The 23512-nt window shown below is 39.8% G+C and overlaps 1 protein-coding gene across 7 annotated transcripts in view; it reads right to left on the bottom strand.

The window, feature by feature from the left end:
• ARHGEF33 (Rho guanine nucleotide exchange factor 33) overlaps positions 1–23429 on the bottom strand; it is a 65280-nt gene extending 41851 nt beyond the window's left edge. For 6 of the 7 annotated variants that reach the window (XM_070429057.1, XM_070429063.1, XM_070429061.1 and 3 more), the window contains exons 1-4: positions 23318–23429; positions 18756–18825; positions 2846–2956; positions 1261–1310 (exon numbers count right to left, since the gene is read on the bottom strand). In XM_070429057.1, the coding sequence (XP_070285158.1) occupies positions 1261–1310; positions 2846–2870 (75 nt within the window). In that variant the 5' untranslated portion in view covers positions 2871–2956; positions 18756–18825; positions 23318–23429. Of the gene's footprint in view, positions 1–1260; positions 1311–2845; positions 2957–15834; positions 15847–18755; positions 18826–23317 lie in introns of those variants that run through there. The other variant, XM_070429058.1, reaches the window with a different exon arrangement.
• Between the last annotated feature and the right edge of the window lie 83 nt (positions 23430–23512).

The raw sequence follows: 23512 nt of genomic DNA, 5'->3' as shown, positions 1-23512 counted from the left end.
ACATGGTAATTGACCGTACCTTTGCTACACCTCCCATTGGCTAATCAGCAAGATAGGCAAATTAACCGCCAACAAAGATGGCGGTTATTTTGCATACATAGACGCGAAGTGGCAGAGCGAAGACTGAAGGCGGCTCCGGCCGGAGCAGTGAAGGCTTGAAGGTGGCTCCGGCCGGAGCGAAGGCCTAGGTCCCAGGTGCCGGAGGAAAACGGGTGCCGGCAGCCAGGGGAAGAAAAGGCCTATTGCACGAATCTTTTAATGCAACAGGCCTCTAGTCTATATATATAAAAGCCTAAACAACTGTCTGACCAGTAGGTATGACACACAATGACCACCAGGGGGCAGACGCTCCAACCGGTAGCTATTATGTGCACTGACCACCAGGGGGCAGATGCTCAACACAGGAGCTGCCAAGCTGCAGTGACTTGGCAGCTGCGGTTCTCAGATGACGCACCCGGAACCAGAGAGGAAGGAGCCCGATTCCGAGGTGCGTCACCTGAGAACTGCCCTCTCACAATCCACAACCCTTCTGGGACCCCTCAGAGGATGTCAGAGAGACATTTTCAGCCCGATCCCTGCAGGCCAGGCCGAGGGACCCCACCGGTGCACAGGTTTCCCTAGCTGCTTTTACGTTACAAATTATGTCAGAATAAACTTCTATATTTTTAAGGACAGAAATTTACTTTAAATTTAAAGTTGGAAAATAGAAGCCAAATAAATACTATTCAGATAACCAAAGTAGTCAGATGTGACCCTGATGGCAGATATATTATAAAATGTTTTCTACAACTTTTATCTTCCTTGTAAATTGAATTATCCCCATGTTTAAAGGACCTTCAATTTTTCTCTATCACCATATTTTAGCATTGCAATATTAACTCCTTTTCGATTCTCAATTCTCCCTGCTAAAATATGAAGCTAAGAAAAATAGATCTTGCTCTCTCTTCCTCTCTGATGAAAATGTTATTGCACGGTGTACTGGGCATGGTGATGGTGGCAGCAGGCAAGCAAAGCAGAGTTGATGTGGGAGTGGTGGTGCTGTATTTTATAAGCTGGGTTAAGTTGTCCTTTAATAATCAGTTTTCTCAAAAGTGCAGTGGGAATGGTACTCTCTACCTTGCCTATCTATAATGAACTTGTTAAGTGAACAAATATGATGATATATGTGGAAGCATTTGTGAGCACTTAAAAAAACTATACATACAAGACAGTCATCACTATAACACATAGGACTGTTCAAAACAATCTATTTGTCTTTACCTGGTAAATTTGTGTGGAAGGATTATTCATTGGCATATGTTCATTCTCTCCTGTAGGGAGAAAGAGCTTTGTTCAGTCAACGCTACTCATTCTGTCCCTGTCCCCTTTAGACACATGCAGAGAATAAGGGGACTTATAGGACCCTACGTTTCTGCCTGCAGGACAATGATTCAACAAGAACAAAGCATAAAATTATATAGGTGACTTTATATTCACATCCTAATGACCAGACCAGACCTACCTGATAAAACTCCTGTAGTAGAAAACCATGTTGTACTGGAATGGGGATGTTTCTCAACCAAACTGGAATGATTAACAATCATTAATTACCAGAAGTGATTGCCCATGAAGGGTCTCACTTGTGTTCTTGGTGCTGACTGCAATTTAACTGAGGGGTTAGTTCTGTAGTCAGGAAGACTGCTGGTCACCAGGCACCTGTCCAGTTGTCTCTATTGTTCTTGGGATGCCTGTATAAAATATCCTGACTTTTCCTGCCTTCGATCCTTGCAAAACTTCTGAACTCTGCCTTTCTGTCACTGTCCAGATCAGCTAAGTGAACTTTGCTGTCCTCCTAGGCAAGAGGATTGATAGAAGGGAATTGCCGATGGAAAAGGTCTGGGAAGGATGGAGGCAGAAAGAAAATAGTCTTGGCAACACTAGAGACTGAAACACAAAGGATGTAAGTAGGTTATAAAAACCATTTAAAACCTAGGGAGAAAAAATATTGGCTTAGAATACACCTTTCAGAATCACACTGGTTGGCCATGAAGATGAGGCAATCCATGTGAAACATGCAGCTCCTTGCTCATCCATTTAACTACATCTCCATCGTGTCACATTGTATGAATCAAGCAGTTTATACATGCAACCTCTGGTTGCAAACATTTGGTTATGTGGATGTGTATACTCTTCTCCTAAGACATGCTGGTACAAGAAATCCTTCTTAGAGGAACAGCCATAGTATGTAAGTTCATAAGTAATACATAGCCTCAGCCCAGAACATATGCACATAGAGGGCTGTCCCTATAAAATCCAGATGGTTTGAGATTACCCAAACGCCCAAAATATGACCAAGTAAAGATTCTGTAGCCCATTTTATGTCCCAACAGCCTAGTATCATGGCAAGAACTTGGGAACAGACCAGTCTCCCAGATTGAACTTTGACATTTCGTGATTGTAGCCTGAATTCTCTATGACTGTTTTCTCATTTGATGACAGAACCTACTTCTATAATGTTGATGCTGTGTGGTAAGATTAAAAGAGAAAGCCTTACATTTTTAGGCTAGCATAGGAGGTGTTAGATGTCTATTAGTTGAATGTGTACCTTGGCCTTATTGAGCAGGTTATTCTGAGGCAGTTCTAAATTTATTGCTAAGAAAAATTAGATAACTGCTCAGACAAAAGTATATAAATAGCATTTTCTGTTTCTCCAGCACCAAGTCTATGCTCTTTGTGGTCATTATGATAAGAAAAAGAGAATAGTAAAATGAACATACTATCATGTTTTGAGAAAACAGAAAGACAATACTACAACTCATATTTCTTAAATCCCGAGCCCTAAAGCAAGACATATGAAACATCTAACCTTGCTTTGTTTTGGTTTTTTCCATGGTGCCTGTTGCTTCTCTCCTCCAACTTATTCTTCAACATTGCATCTTCATTGTCCCTGGATCAAGCCATCCCCTCTTCCCTGGACCTGTCAATTGAAATCAAGAGTGAGGGATAACAGGTAGAAATGGTGAAATAATTGAACTTACTTCGTGTGTTAACTTGAAATGAACACAACTATTAGAGGCAACTTGAGGTGAGGTTTATGCAATTTCAGAAGAGGGAAAATATTTAGCATAAAACTTAAAGGTAAATCTTTTGTGAATAAGTATGAAATTCATTAGTTAATATTATACTAGTTTTTAATATGGTGCATTCTTTTTGGATAAAATCAATTAATTTAGACCCATTGATTTTATTAGGAGGTTATAGTTTAGGGAAATTATCTAAAGAAGAAAAACCTTGAGCAAGTATGAAGGCCAAAACATCTGTTTCTATTTCATTAAACAGTAACTTCCTTGGTGACCTGATCCACACATTCAATATCTTGTAGGCTCCTTTACGTCCAGATGCTTCTCCAATGTGGCCTGTTTGTAGTGACCCCCAGACATGAAGCTGCAAGTTCATGGGGTTTGATCAGATGCCTCCCACTCTAAAGGCTGAAAGTGCCAGGTTTTTCCAGCCTGCCTTGCAGCTAAGGCGTGATGGACACATGACCTAGGACAGTGATGGCGAACCTTTTGAGCTCGGCGTGTCAGCACTTTGAAAAACCCTAACTTAACTCTGGTGCCATGTCACATATAGAAATTTTTTTGATATTTGCAACCATATTAAAACAAAGATTTATATTTTTGATATTTATTTTATATATTTAAATGCCATTTAACAAAGAAAAATCAACCAAAAAAAGGAGTTCGCGTGTCACCTCTGACATGCATGTCATAGGTTCGCCATCATTGACCTAGGATATGTCACTCCATTTGACAGACAGTTGCAGGATTTCCTAAGGCACATATACTTGATATACTTTTTACTTTCTAAAAAGTACAAAAAGTTGCTAATACAGTTTAGGTGACTCAAATTGCTGCTTTTGGTGGTTTCCTCACTAGAACAACTGAACTATATGATTTGGGGCATCGTTGCCTGCCACATAATCCCAACTTGGTTCACCAGTCTCCCAGCCATTTTAAATATCCTTTCAACAAATTCCCTTGCTGCTAAAATCAGCCAGAGTTGTTTTCTGTTGCTTGCAACTAAGAAACCTGATTTAAACCATCAAAATATAAAGGGTGTCCCAAAATTCACGCAAGAAGTAATTTTGATAGAAAACACAGGTTTATAATTAAAAATTGTAAATTTTTTATTGATTCATAAAGTATACAGTATAGGGTTATGTATGGAATAGCATATTGGGTAAATGGATTATCATGTCGCGATAGCAAGCACCATTAACTGTTATTGCCTGAGCAGCCGCATTTTCGAAGAAGAATGGTCCGATGATGCCTCCAGCCCCAAATCCGCACCAAACAGTGATACGTTGTGGATGCATTTGTTTCTCAACAATCACTCGTAGATTTTCTGAACCCCAAATGTGACAATTTTGTCGATTAACCAAGCCATCAAGATGAAAATGAGCCTCATCGAATGTTAGAGCCAAAGGCCCATCACATTTATGCAAAACGGTCATGGAAAAGTTCAACAAAAGAGTGCATATGTGCCAGCAAAGCTGTGGAGGCCCTTTACCCGATATGCTATTCCGTACATAACCCTATACTGTATACTTTATAAATCAATAAAAAATTTATAATTTTTAATTACAAACCTGTGTTTTCTATCAAAATTACTTCTTGCGTGAGTTTTGGGACACGCTTTATTAATACTATCCAAGCCCTAGCCGGTTCAGCTCAGTGGATAGAGCATCGGCCTGCGGACTGAAGGGTCTCAGGTTCAATTCCGGTCAAGGGCACATGCCCGAGTTGCAGGCTTGATCCCCAGTAAGCAGCCAATCAACGATTCCTTCTCATCATTGATGTTTCTATCTCTCCCTCTCCCTTCCTCTCTGAAACCAATAAAAATTAATTTTTAATGCGATCCAAGACTGAAAAAAAAATGCAAATTAAAACTTTGTTCACACTCTAGAAAAGATATATCTATAGTGCCAAATGGAGATTAGTAGTTGTGTAGGGCAAGAAGTGAGGTTTAGCTAGGAAAAGATACAGGGAATTTTTTAGGGTGATAGAAATGTTCTACTTAATTGTGGTAGTGGTTATATAGATGCATAAATTTATCAAATGTACATTTTAATTGAGTGTATTTATCCTATGAAAGTTAATACCTCAAGAAAGTAGAATTAAAACTTTTCATTCACATATTAAGTTCTTTAAAGCAAAATAATAAGTTGGCAGGGGCGGGAGGGTACACATAGATGAAAAAGCATTGATCAACAACTCCATAGTTATAGATGAGGGATATAAAGAAAGTCAAGGCTACCCTGGCCGGGTAGCTCAGTTGGTTAGAGCAATGGTCGGCAAACTGCGGCTCGCGAGCCACATGCGGCTCTTTGGCCCCTTGAGTGTGGCCATGAAGTTTCAATCGCACTGTACGTGCGCGCCTGTACGTGGTATTTTGTGGAAGAGCTACACTCAAGGGGCTGCAGTTTGCCGACCACTGGGTTAGAGCATTGTCCTAATACACCAAGGTTGCAAGTTCAATCCCCATCAGGGCACACATAAGAATTAATCAATGAGTGCATAAATAAGTGGAATAACAAATCTATGTCAAGGCCATATGTTATTTAGAATCTTGCACATTTTTCATGTCAGCAGGAAAGTTATGTCAAGTTAGAGCATCATCCCTAGCTATATAAATGTCTTTCACAGCTGATGTAAGCATTACTAAGATGAAAACTTTCTTCTCCTTAGCAGTTGATCATTTATTTGTATCTAATGCATTTCATGATTAATATAATTAATTCATAGAATGTTAGAGCCAAAGGCCCTAAGAAAGTTATTTCACTTCACTTCTTCATTTATAGATGAAGCAACTGAGGCCTGGAAGGGGGAAGAGACATGACCTGCCTACAAAGCCACACTGCTTCAAAAATTATTGTTAAAAGTGATTTCACTTACTCTTTGAGGAAAAAAATCTTGAAATATGTAAAGCCATATTTTTATGGATAATTATTTTGTAAGAATTTAGTTATCTAATCTACAACTAATTGAAAATAAACCAAAAATCCCTTCATATCTATATAATAAAAGCCTAAGCAACCATTACGGCAGAATGACCAGAACGACTGGTCGCTATGATGTGCACTGATCACTGGGGGGCAGGTGCTCAACACAGGAGCTGCCCCCTGGTGGTCAATGCACTCTCACAGGGGGAGCGCTGCTCAACCAGAAGCCAGGCTCACAACTGGCAAGCGCAGCGGCAGTGGCAGGAGCCTCTCCCGCCTCTGCAGCAGCGCTAAGGAGCAGCAAGCTGAGCAATAAGGAGCAGCAAGCAGGTGGGCGGTAAGGAGCGAGGGGTCCCAGACCACAAGAGGGATGTGCAACTGCCGGCTTAGGCCTGATCCCTGGGGGGAATGGGCTTAAGCCGGTAGACAGACATCCCCCGAGGGGTCCCGGACTGTAAGAGGGCCCAGGCCGGGCTGAAGGAGCCCCTGCAACCCACCCCCAGTGCAGAAATTTTGTGCACCAGGCCTCTAGTATTAGATAAAATGTAACCACACAGTTTCAGAGCTAGGACATCATCAAGCTCACATACAGGGTGTCCAAAAAAATGTATACATACTTTAAGAGCTGATAGCTCAATTTTAAAAATGAAATGTTATTTAATAAACACTAACTTTATAATTATTCAAAGTGTGTGTCTACATTTTGGGGAGAAACTCTATATATACATACTAGAGGCCCAGTGCACAAATTTGTGTACAGGTGGAGTCCCTCAGCCTGGCTGGCAATCGGGGTCGATCGGGGCCAACTCACTCAGTCCCGATCAGGGCCGATGGGGGCCAGCCAGCTGGGGAGAAGGACCGCGGAAGGTTGGCCGGCCATGGGAGGTTGGCTGTGGCTGTGGGAACGCACTGACCACCAGGGGACAGCTTCTGCATTGAGTGTCTGCCCCCAATGGTCAGTGCATGTCATAGCTACTGGCCGGTTGTCCAGTTATCCAGTTGTAACGGTCACTTAGGCTTTTATATATGGACTAGAGGCCCGGTGCATGAAAATTCATGCATTGGAGGGGAGGGTCCCTCAGCCTGGCCTGCCCCCTCTCACAGTCTGGGAACCCTCGGGAGGGAGGCGACCCGATGATCAGGGGAAGGCGATGCCCCCATCACACCTCTGCTGCTGCCACTACCTGCAGCACAAGCCTCAGCTGGCCCTGGGCGGCTGGGCAGCCACCATCCAAGGCTTGCCTGCGCCTCGGCCAGCCCTGCTTGCCTGAGCCTCAGTCAGTGGGGGGTGCAGGAGGACCCAAGGCCCCCAGCAGGGCTGAGGGGACTGGATGCTGCCATCTTGTGGCTGTGGGCACCGCCATTTGTGAGGGTGTGACAGTCAATTAGCATATTCCCTCTTTATTATATAGGAAGGATGGTCTATATACACTGATTTCGAGACATAATAAAAAGTATATGGTTAACAGAAAATGAATTTGAATTTTTATTTTATTTAATCACAAAATGGAGGAAAACTACATTAGAGAGAATTTGGAAAATCTAGAGGAATGAAACAACTATAATGCCTCTACTTAAACAACTGTCATGATAATTTTGTTGTACTGCTGCCAATCTTTTTTCTCTTGAATATATTATATGATTGTTGATTAAGCCTACCTATAATTTTGCTTTTACTTTTTCACAGACATTATAGCATAAGCAATTTACTTTCTTAAAAATCTGATTATGATTACTCATGTTATTTTTTTTTGTGGCCATTTGAGCAGAGGTACAAGTATTCCTCACTACTCCCAATCAGTGTTAACTATCTGCTGGTGTCCTTCCATTCCTTTATCTTCATATAATCACATACAAACATATATACAGAACAAAAACTAAAAGCATTTTCCTTAAGAACAGGAACAAGACAAGGACATCCACTTTCACCACTCATATTCAACATAGTGCTGGAAGTCCTAGCCACAGCAATCAGACAAGAAGAAGAGATAAAAGGCATCCAAATTGGAAAGGAGAAAGTAAAACTGTCATTATTCACAGATGACATGAAAGCCCTAGCCGATTGGGCTGTGGATAGAGCATCAACCTGCAGGCTAAAGGGTTCCAGGTTCAATTCTGATCAAGGGCACATGCCCGGGTTGGGGGCTTGATTCCCAGTAAGGGGCATGCAGAAGGCAGCCTATCAATTATTCTCTTTCATCATTGATGTTTCTCTCACTCCCTCTCTCTTCCTCTCTGAAATCCTCCTTCTCCTCCTCCTCTTCTTATTGATTTCAGAGAGGAAGAGAGAGGGAGAGGAGGAGGAGGAGGAGGAGATAAATTTAAAAGAGAGAGAGAGAGGGAGAAAGAGAGAGAGAGAGAACCGGAGAAAGAGGAGGAGGAGGAGTACGCCGCATATACCATGTTCATGGATTGGAAGAATTAACATAATTAAAATGTCTATACTACCCAAAGCAATCTACAGATTCAACACAATCCCTATTAAAATACCAATGGCATACTTCAAAGAGCTAGAACAAATACTCCAAAAATTTATATAGAGCCATAAAAGACCCCAAACTGTAGCAATCTTGAGAAAGAAGAACAAAGTAGGAGGGATCACAATACTAGATATCACACTATACTACAAAGCCATTATAACTGAAACAGCCTGGTACTGGCACAAGAGCAGGCATATAGACCAATAGATAAGAACAGATACCCCAGAAATTGACCCACATCATTATGGTCAATTAATATTTGACAAAGGAGGCAAGAACATAAAGTGGAGTAAAGATAGCCTCTTCAACAAATAGTGCTGGGAAACCTGGACAGACACATGCAAAAAGATGAAACTAGACCATCAATTTACACCATACATAAGAATAAACTCAAGGTGGATAAAAGACTTAATGTAAGGCATGAAACCATAAAAATCTTAGCGGAGAACATAGGCAGTAAAATCTCAGACATCTCACACAGCAATATGTTTATGGATACATCTCCTAGGGCAAAGGACACTAAGGAGAAAATAAACAAATGGGACTACATAAAAATAAAAAGCTTCTACACAGCAAAAGAAACCACCACCAAATTGAAGGGAACCCACTGAATGGGAGAATATATTTGCCAATGACATTTCTGAAAAGGGGTTAATATCCAAAATATATAAAGTACTCATATAACTCAACAAAAAGAAGACAAACAATCCAATTTAAAAATGGGCAGAAGACCTGAATAGACATTTCTCCAAAAACAACATACAAATGGCCAAGAGACACATGAAAAAAATGCTCAGTCACTAATCATCAGAGAAAAGCAAATTAAAACCACAATGAGATATCACCTCATACCTGTCAGAATGGCTATCATCAAAATGGTGAGGATGTGGAGAAAAGGGAACACTAGTTCACTACTGGTGGAAATGCAGATTGGTGCAGCCACTATGGAAAACAGTATGGAGTTTCCTCCAGAAATTAAAAATGGAACTTCCGTTTGACCCAGTGATCCCACAAACTCCAAAACACCAATCAGAAAGAATATATGCACCCCTGTGTTCATAGCAGCACAATTTACAATAGCTAAGATTTAGAAACAGTCCAAGTGCCCATCAGCAGATGAATGGTTAAAAAAACTGTCGGACATTTGCACTATGAAATACTATGTAGCTGTATAAAAGAAGGATCTCTTACCCTTTGGGACAGCATGGAAAATATTATGCTAAATGAAATAAGCCAAACTGAGAAAGACAAATATCACATGATCTCACTTATTTGTGGAATCTAATGAGCAAAATGAATTGACCAACAAAATAAGATCTGAAGCAGGGAGGCATGGAACAGACATATACCTCAATGTGGGGGTGGGGGGACTAGAAGAGATAAACCAAAGAACTTATATACTTATATGCACAGCCCATGGACACGGGCAGTAGGGTAGTGAAGACCTGGGGGAATGGGTAGGGGCTGGGAGCAGGGAGGTAAAGGGGGGAGGATTGAAGATATCTATAATATTATTAACAATGAAAATATTTTTTTTAAAAAGGTAATAGAGCATAGCTATGAAAACATTTGGTCCTGGTGCCTTTTTAGAAAAGGTAGACTGATCTTTAAGTTCTTTTCAATTTCTTCAAAGATAATTGATCTACTCAGCTTTTCTAATTTTGTGATTTATATTTTCCTAGGAAACCATGTATTTCCTTAAGTTTGTCTACAAATCTGTTAACAGAGCGTAATCAGCTCTCCGTGCACTCTACCAGGAATGGTAGAGAGGGAATTGACCTTTACTGAACAGCTGCTGTGTGCCCAGCGCTGCACTTCATATTTTATTTATATTGTCACATTTAATTGACTCCATATACTGACCCTGTTTAGTATGTATTGTTATCATTTTATAGATGAAAATGTTGAGGCTTAGGAAAATGAGGCAGTAATAGGCCCAGGATCACGGAAAAGAAAAGGCAGAGGGAACCAGAATTGAACTCAGGTCTCTGTGATTTCAGAACTGGTGTTTTTATCACTCCTGGCTTTCTCCATATAGTTGCACAATTATTATACTTAATTAGTGAAAAATAGTGGTTTGAATAAATTTGTCATTTTTTTCTTCCCTAATTTTTGAATATTCGGACAGTTTTCTGTTTTTCAGTTTTATATTCTGTTTTGAATATAAAGATATATAGCTCTTTCCCTCGTATTTAAGACATTGTTTCCTTAGGCTAGGTTTCCAGATGAGAATTACTTGTTTGAAGAGTATGATCATATTAATAAGTAATATATACTGAAAGGTACATTTTAAAAGGGAGAATGACAAAAGAGCCTTATTACATGATGAAATCCCCTGTGAGATCTTACTTGTAGTCTGCGCTTTATTTTCATGGAAATCCCTTACTCTCTGAGCCCAGTAATTCTTTCCTCTGCCCTTCATAGACCTTCAATCACTGCCTACCTTTGCATAAATAACCATCAGATGCTACCATATTTCTCCCATCAAGTTGATATGTCCCCAATTTCTTCCCCAGCCCTCCTTTCTTTCCAACTCCACAATAGCTGTGTTAGCCTCTAAAAACACCCATCTGGGCCTGGGCAGACCCTTGGGAAAGTACTATTACATTCTTAGAAAAAGCCTGTTAGTCTCTAAGCTGTGCCCAATCATTACAGTGGTTTTCAGTCTGTACTCTTTAAAGCCCTCAGGCTCTTTTTTGAGCCTGCCTTGGGAGCAGAGAGAAAGCCACCAAGCTAGAGGAGTTCTGGGCCTCCCTCTCTATCCCACCCAACCAGAGTCTCACTGCTCTTGTCTGTTTCACATTCTGTAGCTTTTGGGGAAAGATTTCCTTTTAAAATAAGTTTCTGCTGCTTAAAAAACAAAGGCTCTAAAATTATTGCAATAGAGAAATAGGGCTGTTGAAACAATAACCTAAGAAGTTGTAACCAGATTTTTATATAATTAATTCAAATAATAAAGTTAATGGAAACCTAAAGAATATGGGAAAATTTCCTGACCCTCCCCCATGCTGACCTAGAATGTATACCCCACGCACACATACACGGATAAGACCACGGGAGCTTAGGATTGTTATTACTTTCCAATTACTGCTGTGACAGAAAAGGAAAGTCTGGCACTTTGGGGAATTGAAATTAATTGAAAGCAGACTTGAGTTAATTTCCATTTCAGTGTCCTTTATTGAATGGGTCTTTAGTGCACATTTCTAATTTAGTAGAATGAGAACTTTTTATGTTGGGGGGAGGATAATGAAGAAATATTTTCCCCTAAAGCTAATTCATCCGGACAAATCCTGCAAATATTTTCACAGTGGAGAGTCTATAAGTTCCTTATGGTATAGAAAAATGTTTTAAAAATATACTAAAAGGGTGGTTGTTGTTTTTATACAGACTAAAAGTGACATATATTTCATGAAATAGCATATTTCATGACCTTGTTTATACCTGTGCAATAGTTTTCAAAGTACACTTGTATACATTACCTTACCTGTTCACTGCAGCTGTGCTGCCCAGTGGGCAGGGCATGTCACCATTCACTTTTTATGGAAGGAAATTAGTTTGAACAATGATTTACCTAGTTACATAGCAAGTAGCTCCAAGTAAGACCATTATTTTTTTATTCTATTTATTTAAATAAATTGCTTCATGTCATAGGATAAGGAACCACTTTTGTTGTCATTAAAAATATATCAATTCCTGCCCTAGCTGGTTTGGCTCAGTGGGTAGAGCGTCAGCTTATGGATTGAAGGGTCCTGGGTTCGATTCCGGCCAAGGCACATTGCCAGTTTGCAGGCTTGATCCGCAGTAGGGGGTATGCAGGAGGCAGCCGATCAGTGATTCTGTGTCATCATTGGTGTTTCTATGTCTCCCTCTCCCTTCCTCTCTGAAATCAATATCCTATATAATAAAAGCCTAATATGCTAAGTGTCCAGTTGTCCAGTCAGCCATTCAACCAATCAAAGCGTAATATGCTAATGATGTGCTAAGATCGCTCAACCGCTCGCTATGACGTGCACCGACCACTAGGGGGCAGACAGTCAACCAGTCGCTATGATGTGCACTGACCACTGGGGGTAGACGCTCCAACTGGTAGGTTAGCTTGCTGCTCAGGTCTGGCTGATTGGGACTGAGCCTGATGGGCCAGACATGCCCTGGAACCTCCAGTGGTCCCTCCCTGGCTGGCCAACCTCCCACGTCCCTCCCCGGCCCTGATCATGCACTGGTGGGGTTCCTTAGCCTGGCCTGCACCCTCTCGCAATCTGGGACCCCTCGGGGGATGTCAGAGAGCCAGTTTCGGCCCTACTGGTGCACGAACTCATGCACCAGGCCTCTAGTGTGTGTGTGTGTGTGTGTATATATATATGTGTGTATATATATTTATTCCTGTGTTGGCTCTGATAGCTATTTGAAAAAAACAAGTTAAGTGAATTGATAAAATGAGAAAAACTCTGGCAAGTCTGAGGAGAGAGGGAGATTGAGAGGAAGAGAAAGAGCACAAAATTGTACAAAAGGAGATGTAACCACAAATTCACAGGCTATGAAATTTTACTTTAAAAAATTTTACTCATAACTTATTGCCAATAATTTTTTTTATTCCTCACCTGAGGACATGTTTTTATTTATTTGAGAGAGAGAGGAAAGGAGAGAGAGAGAGAGAAAGAGAAACATCGATGTGAGAGCAAAACATCGATTGGTTGCCTCCTGCACACTCCCCAAGTGGAGTGTATGGGAGGAGCTCCAACCAGCTGAGTCACATCAGCCAGGGCTGCCAATAACTTTTTAAAGCTAGATGAAATGGGAAAAATTTTTTAGGATAACACAAATTGCTAAATTCTGTTTTTAAAACTGGAATTTAACTAGAATAACTATCTATAGAATATATTGAAAGGGAGGTGTCAAATATCTACCCCCCCCAAATAAGAAGTAACCCAGGATAATAAAATAGGAAGTTTCTATCAATAACAATGACTGTATTGTTATTTAATCCATACCTCAGAATAGGGTATATGTAAATTTTACTAAATCCACTCTATGAGGTTCTGGTACCAAATCTACTCTAAGATAGCCTAAATATAGAAATATTCTAAATAAAATCTCAGAAAACACAACTATAATACCATGATCAGTAGAGTTTCAGAATATAAAAATGGCTTGCTATTTATAAATTTATTAATATAATTCCTTAATCAGCATAATGCAGGAAAACAAAAAGCACAGTGTGACAATTAGAAGCAATATGATAAGGAGATAAATTTCGCAATACATAGGCATGTATGTAAGTGTTTAAAATAAGGACACCTCAATGATAATGTAACTTTTTATACCCACTTCCAAATAAATGTACAATCAAATCACCCTGAATACACAACAATTTAAAAGTGGCAAAGGCAGTAAATTAAAAGAATGAAATAAGGTCTGTGCCATGAGACATCCTAGCAGCGGTTGCCAGCCGGTGGTCCGCAAGGTCCGAAAGGCTGGCGACCACCGTTTTAAGGAAACCTTTGGAGCAGCGGTCGTCAGTCGGTGGTCCCAGGACCACTGGTGGTCTGTGAGGTCTGAAAGGTTGGCGACCACTGTTTTAAGGAAACCTTTGGAGCAGCGGTCGTCAGTCGGTGGTCCCAGGACCACTGGTGGTCTGTGAGGTCTGAAAGGTTGGCAACCACTGTAAACAATAACTACTCTTAATTTGAAAATGGACCTTGGTCCTCAGGTCAGCCTATTCCTTGACCTTTTCTCAAATATGATTATTGCTAGAAAATGGTTGGCCCCTGCCACTGAACCAGGCCATAAGGCCACCAGCCCAGTCGCATCCCATCCTTAGTTAACTGCCTAAATGCCAGTTCCCTCACCAGACTGTGAGCCACTCGGGAGCAGAGGGGTCTTTTATTCATTTTTGTATCCCCAGCTCCTAATACCATTCTGGGCTTGGATTCAACAAGTTTTGTGGTGAATGGCCCACGGCCTATGCACCATTGACAGTGGTCAGCAATGTTCTCTTACCAGTGGAAGTAATTGAATTCTCATTTGATGGACAGCAAAAGAAACACATTTTTTACCACACATGCTTCACATAAGAAAAAAAAGGAGTGGGAAATATAGAAACAGTTTCTAGCCCAGAGATGATTTTTTTTAGGGGGAAAAGCACCATCCTATTTTATTGTATCAAATAAAGTTTCACTGGCAGAAATATACCCCCTGCCCACCACTAGGCTTGGAGACCCAGAGAGAGCAGGATTTCCTAATGAATGGTCCCACACCAAATCTAATTGTAACTGATGTGCCACCATTGCCAACAACCTGAGTGCCCAGAGCCAGTGAGAAGAGGGCAAAGCACAGAGAGTGGCAGTTCCGTAGCTCAGCAGCCAGCAAGGTTCTTTATGTCAACATATGGAATAACAGAGCTCCCCCTACCTCCACTCCACTGGCATGTTAATTTTTTTTATTATTACCTAACTAGAGGCCCAATGCACGAAAATTCATGCAAGAGTAGGCCTTCCTTCCCCCAGCTGCTGGCACCAGCTTCCCTCTGGCACCCGGGACCTGGGCTTCCCTCCTCAGGCTGCCAGCAGGCACCCGGGACCCAGGCCGGCTTCTTTTCGGCCCGGCTTTGTCAGGAAGGATATCTGGTCTAATTAGCATATTACCCTTTTATTATTATAGATAATGTCAGTAGGATAGAGTAATTTGGTTGAGTTGTTATGTCTCAACATCAATCAGAAAAAAAAGAACACATGTTATTACACATAAAAACCCAATGTCGAGTTAATTGTTTTAAACTTAAAAAATTCTTCATTTTAGACATCAAAATGTATCAAAAGTTTCAGACCATATTACTTCCAGGGGCTCTTCCGACTTGTTGCATTAATGTGCATACCTAAATGTGTCAGAACCTGATTTGTGAGCCTGAATGCTTTGTGAGCTATAGGTCTGGTCAGGACGATGTGCTCAAACTCTCTTCTTATACTGGTTTGACTTGCTTTAATTTCAGCCTTTCAAATAGGTTCTCTCCCTGGATTCATCTGAGTGGAAGATAAGAGCCTCTCGAGACACTCCGTGCACAGTGTTGCCCCAATACAAGGTCAATACCTATTTCCCCCAAAAACGTGCCTGTCACTCTATTTTCACTAGGTCAGTGCTCAGTGGAAGAGGGAAGACAGTGAAAGGCAAGAGAGGCTCCCGAGAGACTTGTGAAGGAGAAAAGCCCTGAGCTCCAGAAAAAGCTCCCTGCACCCCTAGGGTGACCCCAACTTGCAGAGAGGGTACAGCAACATGGTAAAACCTTAACTAGTCCTCAGGAAGAGTTCCTCCTGCTGCAGCAGCACAGGCAACTGCAAGACTCACAAAATCAGAATCACGAAGCTGAGTTAGTAGTACCTTGTGAAATAGATCATTAGTCATCAAAGCCTTTTGTAGGTGAGAGGGGAAACCAGGTTACTGCTGTCTCTCCTGGGAGAATTTTTTTCACAGTTCAGATGAATCCAATTTGGATCTGCCTTTGGCATTTTCAGAACTGCTAAAAAGGAGAAGAGAGTAAAACCCAGTCTTCAGAATTATTGTAATTTCTCACTACCTCCCAGTGAACAAAGACTCCAGGAGTTGGGAATCACAGACAAACCCTGCAAATCTATAAGCTCAGTCAGAAGAATAGCCCACGGCCTATGCACCATTGACAGTGGTCAGCAATGTTCTCTTACCAGTAAAACAACAGCATTCTCCCTGAATAAGTAGTTTACCCAGAGGCCTAGAAATTCTAAATTAGCTGATATGATTTTGTTACAGCTAATGGCTGGACTAGCTGAACCTACTTAATTTGTTCCTCTGTTTCATAGTATTCCAAATAAAACTCTATAATAGTTAGCATATATCATATAGACATGTAGGTGATCACAGTTCATGCATCTCATCCAACACTTGCCTCTACATTTGTTCCTCCCATCCTCTGCGCCTCAGATGTCTTTCCCTGCCTAATGAAATATTTCTCACCCTTCAAGGCTCAGTTCAGGCACCTCCTTCTCTACGAAGCCTTTCCTATCCTCCAAGTCATCATTAGTCATCCCTTTCCTACTACATTCTCAACCATACTATTGGTATCTCTCCCTCCTGGGAATTATAGGCATGAAAACTTGGAGAACGTTTTATAGTGGACACTTAACACAAGTTTGAGTTTAATCAAATTCCAAAGATTGTTTATGGCTAATGATTTCTTTAAAGAAAACAATAGGGAGAGGCTGTATAGTAAAGGGTACACACTTTTAGTTGTAAGATGACTAAGGTCTGAGGATCTAATATATAACATGGTGACTAGAGTTGATAAGACTACATTGTATAATTGAAATTGAAAGTTCTCTCTTAAGTAGAACTTAAATGTTCTCACCTCTCAAAAATAAAAGTAAATATGTGAGATGATGGATGTGTTAACTTGATGGGGGAGGGTCCTTTCACATGTATATCAAATCATCACATTGCACGCTTTAAATATCTTAAAACTTTATATGTCAATTATGCTTCAATACATTTGGAGAAAAAAGAAAGCAACACAGAACTTTATTCATATTAATTAACATTTTTAATGAGCTAGAAAAAGCAAACAGGAAAAAGTAATGCTGTTGCCCCTAAATGATCCTCCAACAAATCTGAATTAAATGGTCTTACCTCTGTTCTATTTCTTATTCTATCATCCATTGTATCAATTCCACTATCATTTAGTCTTGCATTAATTTTAGACTTCTTACCTACCTATGAAAATCTAGATCAGAAATCTTCAGTGACTCTTAAAGTTCAAACATCCTAACACAATAGACCTCTGCCTTCATGATCTGGCCTCTATTCAGTTCTGCAAACTTGTCTTCAGTCACTGTCATACACACTAGGCTCCTGCCACAAAGAAAGTTCTGTGGTTCCCTGTCCTTTCTAGCCTCTGGGCTTTATGAATGTAGTTCCTCAGTGGACCTCCTTCCCCTACCCTCAGATAGGTGTCAAACTTCTTGTGTCCTTCAAGATTCTGTGCAAGTATCACCCTTCCCTGTCTTTTTTGACATGTCTCAGTAAAACCCTTGCTTTTCTGTGCTGCTATAGTATCTTGTTCACATTTCTATTTTAGTATTTATGATAAATTATTAATTTAACAATCTTGTACAAGAGCAGGGGTCCATATTGTCGCAGGGTTCCTGAATTATAGGCAAAATTTTATGTAGGTTCATTTTCTTCTAGGGAGAAGGTTTGGAGCTTGCATCATACTCACAGAGGAGTCCATATGCACTCTCTCAACTTCAAGAACACTGCACTAGCCTATGAATCCCTCAGAAAAAGAGTGAGCTCTGTTCTTCTTCCAGTCTCTATAGTGAGATGCCTAATGTTAGCTAAATGAACAATTCAGTTATTATTTTAAAGATAAATGTTTATACTATTAAATATATAGTAAATTCAACCTCCTCTATTTATTAAATCTTTAAGTAGATAGGAAGTGTGATACTGTAAAGAGTACATTAGACAAAAGGAAAGATATGGAAGAATTTATGCCAAACTACTAACAGTGCTTATGCTTGGAAAGAGGTAGGGAGACAGGGGTGGGATGGGCTTTCAAAGTTTACTTATACTCTTCTGTCTTAATCAAGCTTGTTTGTTTTACAATGTATACATTTTAGTTTTGAAACTTAAAAATAATGTTTTAAACTATGGGAACTTTTTTCTTAAGTGCATGAGACACCTAGCTTCAAATCCCCACTGTGTTACTCATTTTTTTTTTTTTGATCCTGGGAACCTTACTTAACCTTTAAAAACCTACATTTCGTCAACTGTAAAATGAGGATAATGCTTATCTATCCCACATGGCTGTTATGTCACAAAGCCTAGCATAAAGTAGGGACTCAGTAAATATTAATTGAATGTAAATTGTGTTGTTTTTACAGGGTTTGTATTTGTTTGCAATCCACAAAGACATCCAAAATAAAACTCAATTAAAACATAGTTCGTTATTGTCTCAATACTCTGAGTAAGCATTCATTGTCTCAATACTCTGAGTATACAATAAAACTCTGAGGTAACATAGCTAGTTTATAAGGTATCTATTAGTCCTGACTGCTAGCTAACCAATCATGGAATCCAATACTATGTTTACTTATTTGTTTTTAAACAAAGAAGGGTTACAAAATTCTTCAAAGCCATTTATAATGCTTACACTTCAAGAAAAAAGTACAAGTACTGGTTTAAACTAAGTACAAGTGCACCGGTTTAAACTAAGCTCTCAGTTTGTCTGGGTTCTTATTAGAAACAAGTTCTTTGCAATTTCCACTCACCTCATGTCCTGCCTCCACCAGTAGACATCACACCATGTTTTGTGAAGGCTTCCTGATTTCTCTAGTCAGTCTATAAAAAATAAAATGCCATTGATAATGACAAGCAGTAGGGGAACCAGAGGCTTAATTGCATGTGTCATTTTTGTCAAGGTCCCTGTCCATTATCCTAAGCAAATCTATGCTTATTCCCAGCTAAGCTTGCTCTTTTTTTCCTCTTACCTTTACAGATAACTTTTCTTAAGAGAATCCTTTTTGTGCATAATGCTGTTCTTTGTCCTGAAGGAGTACAAGCAGCAGCGTAAGGCCTGATCTTGGCTCTATTAGTCACTGCTAATTGCCACCCAGTATCCATTCTCCCCTTTTTTTTAGTATCCCAGTTCAAAACTTAAATTACCCTTTCCCCTTCGTAGCTACGTGTATCCACCAGAATAGATTCTCCCTGTGAGGTATGAGTAGAAATAATGTGAGTGACCTCTGGGAAGGCTCCTTCAAAGAGAGAATACATGCTTTTCCGTTTCTCCTTCCTGCTGGCCGAACACCAGTGAGATAGGTGGAGTCCTAGCATCTCTGTGGGTCAAGACGTGATACACAAGAACGGTAACCAGAAGGCAAGCTGGTGGGAACCTCGTCCCTCACACAAGAACCTGCTCCAACAGCTCTGGGCTGGGCTGGCGCTTTTTTTTTTTTAATCTAAGAGAGAAATAAATTTCTAGCTAATTTAAGCCACTATTATTTTGGTTTCTCTATTATATACAGACTAGAGACCCGATGCACAAAATTCACGCAAGAGTAGGCCTCCCTTCCCTTGGCTGCCGGCACCGGCTTCCCTCTGGCACCCGGGACCCAGACTTCCCTCTGGCCGCTGGCAGGCACCTGGGACCTGGGCTTCCCTTGCAGCCCCAGCTTCGTCCAGAAGGTCGCCTGGAAGGACACCCAGTCTAATTAGCATATTATGCTTTTATTCTTATAGATGACCCCAACCCTATAGGCTGGCACTCCAGGAAGTTGTCTAGAACCAAGAGCCATTTTTTATTCTTAAAGCTTCCCTCTTGCTTCCTTTGAACATGTGTGTACTATTTATTAACAAATTCTTCATTCTTCAGAAGCCTCTAATGTGTCGCTCCAGTCCTTGTTTCCACCCTTTCTCCCTTGCTTCACTCATATTTCGGATATTATACTCATTTGGCCTCTTCAGATAGGAATTTTAACTCCCAGACAGTGGAAAATGGGGCCACTCTATAGGGGAAGAAAAAGAAAGTTCAGCTAAAATTTAGTCTTTAGCTTTCATTGTAGATTATAGGAAAAACAGTTAATTTTGATTCTGTAAGCATTTACTAAGCACATACTATGCAAAGGGCACTGTGTCAGGTGCTAGGACAATTATAAAGATGACATTGATCCTCCTTCAAGTAGGAAATCTAGTAAGAAAGATGAGACACACAAGTGTGATAAACTGTGACAAATGCAATGAGAAAAGTATAAGGTGCCTAAAGCTTTCAGAGGAAGAGAGTGTTCAGTTGTGGGGATCAGAGAAAGTTCCATGAATATAGGGTTTGAGCTGGGCTTTGAACAATGTGTAGAAATGATAAAAAGAGGGTCAGCAAAGGAACAGAGGTAGGAAATTACAAGACATTATTTAGAGATCCTAGGAGCATCGAGGGCAGAGTAGGAGGTAAGGCTAGACAGGGAGGTTGGGGCCATGAATATCTTCTTTGGAGGCTGCTCTGCAGTGGAGAGATGAAGGAGTCACTGGCGGGTTTTTAAGCAAGGGAGTAAGTAACTAGATCACATGTCTTCAGTAAGAAGCTGCCTCTTGTGGCACTTTAGAGGAAAGACCAGCTGCAAAGAGGCCAGGGAGTGGGCACCTTTAATAATCTAAGTAAAAGGTAACCATGACCTGAATTAAGGAGGCAACCATTAGGAAGGAAAGGAAGGCACAGATAGAAGCAACATTTCAAAGGCTACTGCATGAGTTATGTATCTGCTCTGCCCAGGAAAGAGTTGTCATTCTCAGATTCAGAAGTGGAGAATATATCTGTTAAAGAACTTTTAAAATCCTTGTACGTTATTTGAACTGGGAAACTAAAAGAAGGCTGAACATGCTGTAACCATGAACTTCTACAATTTTAGCAGAGCCTTAACTCCCTCCCCCCGTCCACCACCCCCCCCCCAGCCCCCCCAGATGTCAATCGGGAGTGTACTGAGTAACTGCTAGATGGGGAAAGAGGATTGAAATGTATCTCAGCAAAGAAATGCATCCATCCTTCTTTCCCATTGTGCATCCTTTGCCCAGGTGTTATGGTAAATAGCAGGTATCTGGGTAGCTTACAAGTAAGGTTCTTCCGCTTTTCTCCAGTTATCCCTTTACCCACCCTTATTCATATTCCTACTCACTCCACACACTCATAGAAATCCAGTGAAAATTTAAGAGATGGAGGAGGCTTTCTAGAGTGCATAAGAATTTTCTAATGTTTGCCTCTTGTTGCTCACTAAAACCGTGCCAGCACCGCCTGAAGAAAAATAAAAAGAGCTGGCATAGACCCATATAAAGGTACTGTACTGTCAAATAGCTTTGAGATAAGTACCCCCAAGCACCTCCCCCCAAAAATCCCAAACAGCTATTTTCTCATTTTCTGGGGATTATTCTAGAAATTTCCTCAAATAGACAAATTTGAACATCTGATCAGTTGCCACTTTCTTTTTATTTTTCTAATTATTTTAGGAAAACTTAAGTGGGTGTTAATACTTACTAACCTCTTTTCTCAATAAGGGCAGGAGCAGACAACAAAACAATCATGAACCTACCAATTAGAAGAGTGTCCTGTGTAATATCTACCAATTTATGGTTAGTTCACCTTATTTGGAGCATTGAAGGCAGCTTACAATAAAATAATGAGGGTTTTTTTTCCTTTCATGACTCCCAAGGTGATTCCTGGCACTCTTGAAAGCACAAACGATTAATCAAATCATTGGGGACAAGCAGCAGTAATGTGATCGTCAAAACTATGGATATTTGTAATTGTGTTTCGTTCTCATGTAAAGTGTGTGTGTGTGTGTGTGTGTGTGTGTGTGTGTACTGAGAGGTGATCAGTGTGAGAATCAGCATCTTCAACATTGTCCCTGAGAGAAATTATTAACCTAAACATTTTTACATTTTATAAAAATACAGAAACTACGAAAAATATTTAGCAACTCGTACTCCAGTCTTAAAACTCAAAATCAAAGGTTCTGAACTGGGTTCCATAGATTGGATCCAGACCATCTGTAAACATGCTGAAATTGCATGGGAAATTTTGTGTAATTTGTATGGGAAATTTTGTGTGATTTGCAGAGGAGGTGGGCCGGTATTTAAAGATTCTTAAAATTATACTTGACTCCCAAAAAGGTTAAGAACTACTGCCATTAAAGAAAAAGAAGGGAGGGAGAGGGAGAAACAAATGTATATGAAATTTGTACAAGGCACTTATCTGTTAACCTTTATATTTGTATTAAAAGTTAACAATATTTTGATCATCTTCCTTTCAAAAGCCTCTGAGGTTTCAGACTGGTTCAAATTGCATTTTCAGAACCCAGGGTATTGACAAAGATGTAGATGTTAATTATATTCATGGAGACTTTAGAATAAACATGACAAAAAGTTACTTCTCTAGTATAAATTTGTTAATTTATGGTAAACCCTACAGAAAGAAGTGCCTTCAATGAAATGGCTATGTCATTTGCAGCAATATAATCTTGTATTCAAAGGAGCTAATAACAAAGACAAAAGGGTGATAAAAATAAATTTCTATATTTTCAGAATACTATTGTTTTAGTAAATAAAACCCATATAACTCCTATACTATTATGGAATACTTTTCTCACTTAAGAATAGAAACCTTTCAAGTGAAACCCAATCTTCTCATCATGCTCCCAAAACCTTGCAAAGGGTTTAGAATTAAGATTCACTAATGTCTCTGTGTAATTAATCAGTCTACATTTTTATGTATATAGAGTGAACTCCTTTACCCCTTTCTGTGTTACAAAAGGCACAAACCAACCTCCCTTCATTCCTAATCTTTTCATTTTTTATTCTTAATCCCAAAGAAATGTTGGATTTATTTGCTGTGTAAATCAAGAACCCTGTCATTCTTTTTTTTAATCCTGATTTTTATTAGATCCAATAGACATAGAATTACATTTCAAAAATATAATCAGTACATAAAATATAAAATTTTAAAAATTATAACTATTTTTCAATGAAAGAACCCTGTCATTCTTTAAGATTGCTCTCAAATTTTAACTCAGCTTCCATTAAATATGTAAATATGTAAAACTCTTCAGTCCCCAAACATATTATTCATTGATAAGCTACAAAGGCAGATTATGACAATTTTACAACTTAGCAAGAAAATGAATGTTTTATAAATTGTTATAACTTTTGAATAAAAAGTTACCTATTTTTAAATTTTATTCTTAATGTCAGCATATTTTGAATCAAAATTACTAAGGATTGATGGAATTTCTTCTCTTATGATACTGTTTCCCATCTCAATGCCTCTCAAAGCACATAAAAGCACACTTACCCCATGGTGCTTGCTGTGGTTATAGCATCCTTGGATCAAGGCTTATCTGGATTCTGAATTAACTTAAAGGTTATAAAAAGAAGCAGTGGAGAGGCTTGACTTCCCGGAAAGGAGACTGTCATATGCTAGCTAGGCTTTTAAATGAGCTAAAACTAGTGTCTCTTCTAATTACATAAGCTCTAGGTCAAATTCTAG

Source organism: Myotis yumanensis, unplaced genomic scaffold (genome assembly GCF_028538775.1).
Source record: "Myotis yumanensis isolate MYYU_CA2020_CCGP unplaced genomic scaffold, mMyoYum1.0.hap1 SCAF_11, whole genome shotgun sequence".
Lineage (NCBI taxonomy): Eukaryota > Metazoa > Chordata > Mammalia > Chiroptera > Vespertilionidae > Myotis > Myotis yumanensis.
Note: the sequence above shows the minus strand (reverse complement) of the source record. Positions and strands in the feature narration are given on the sequence as shown.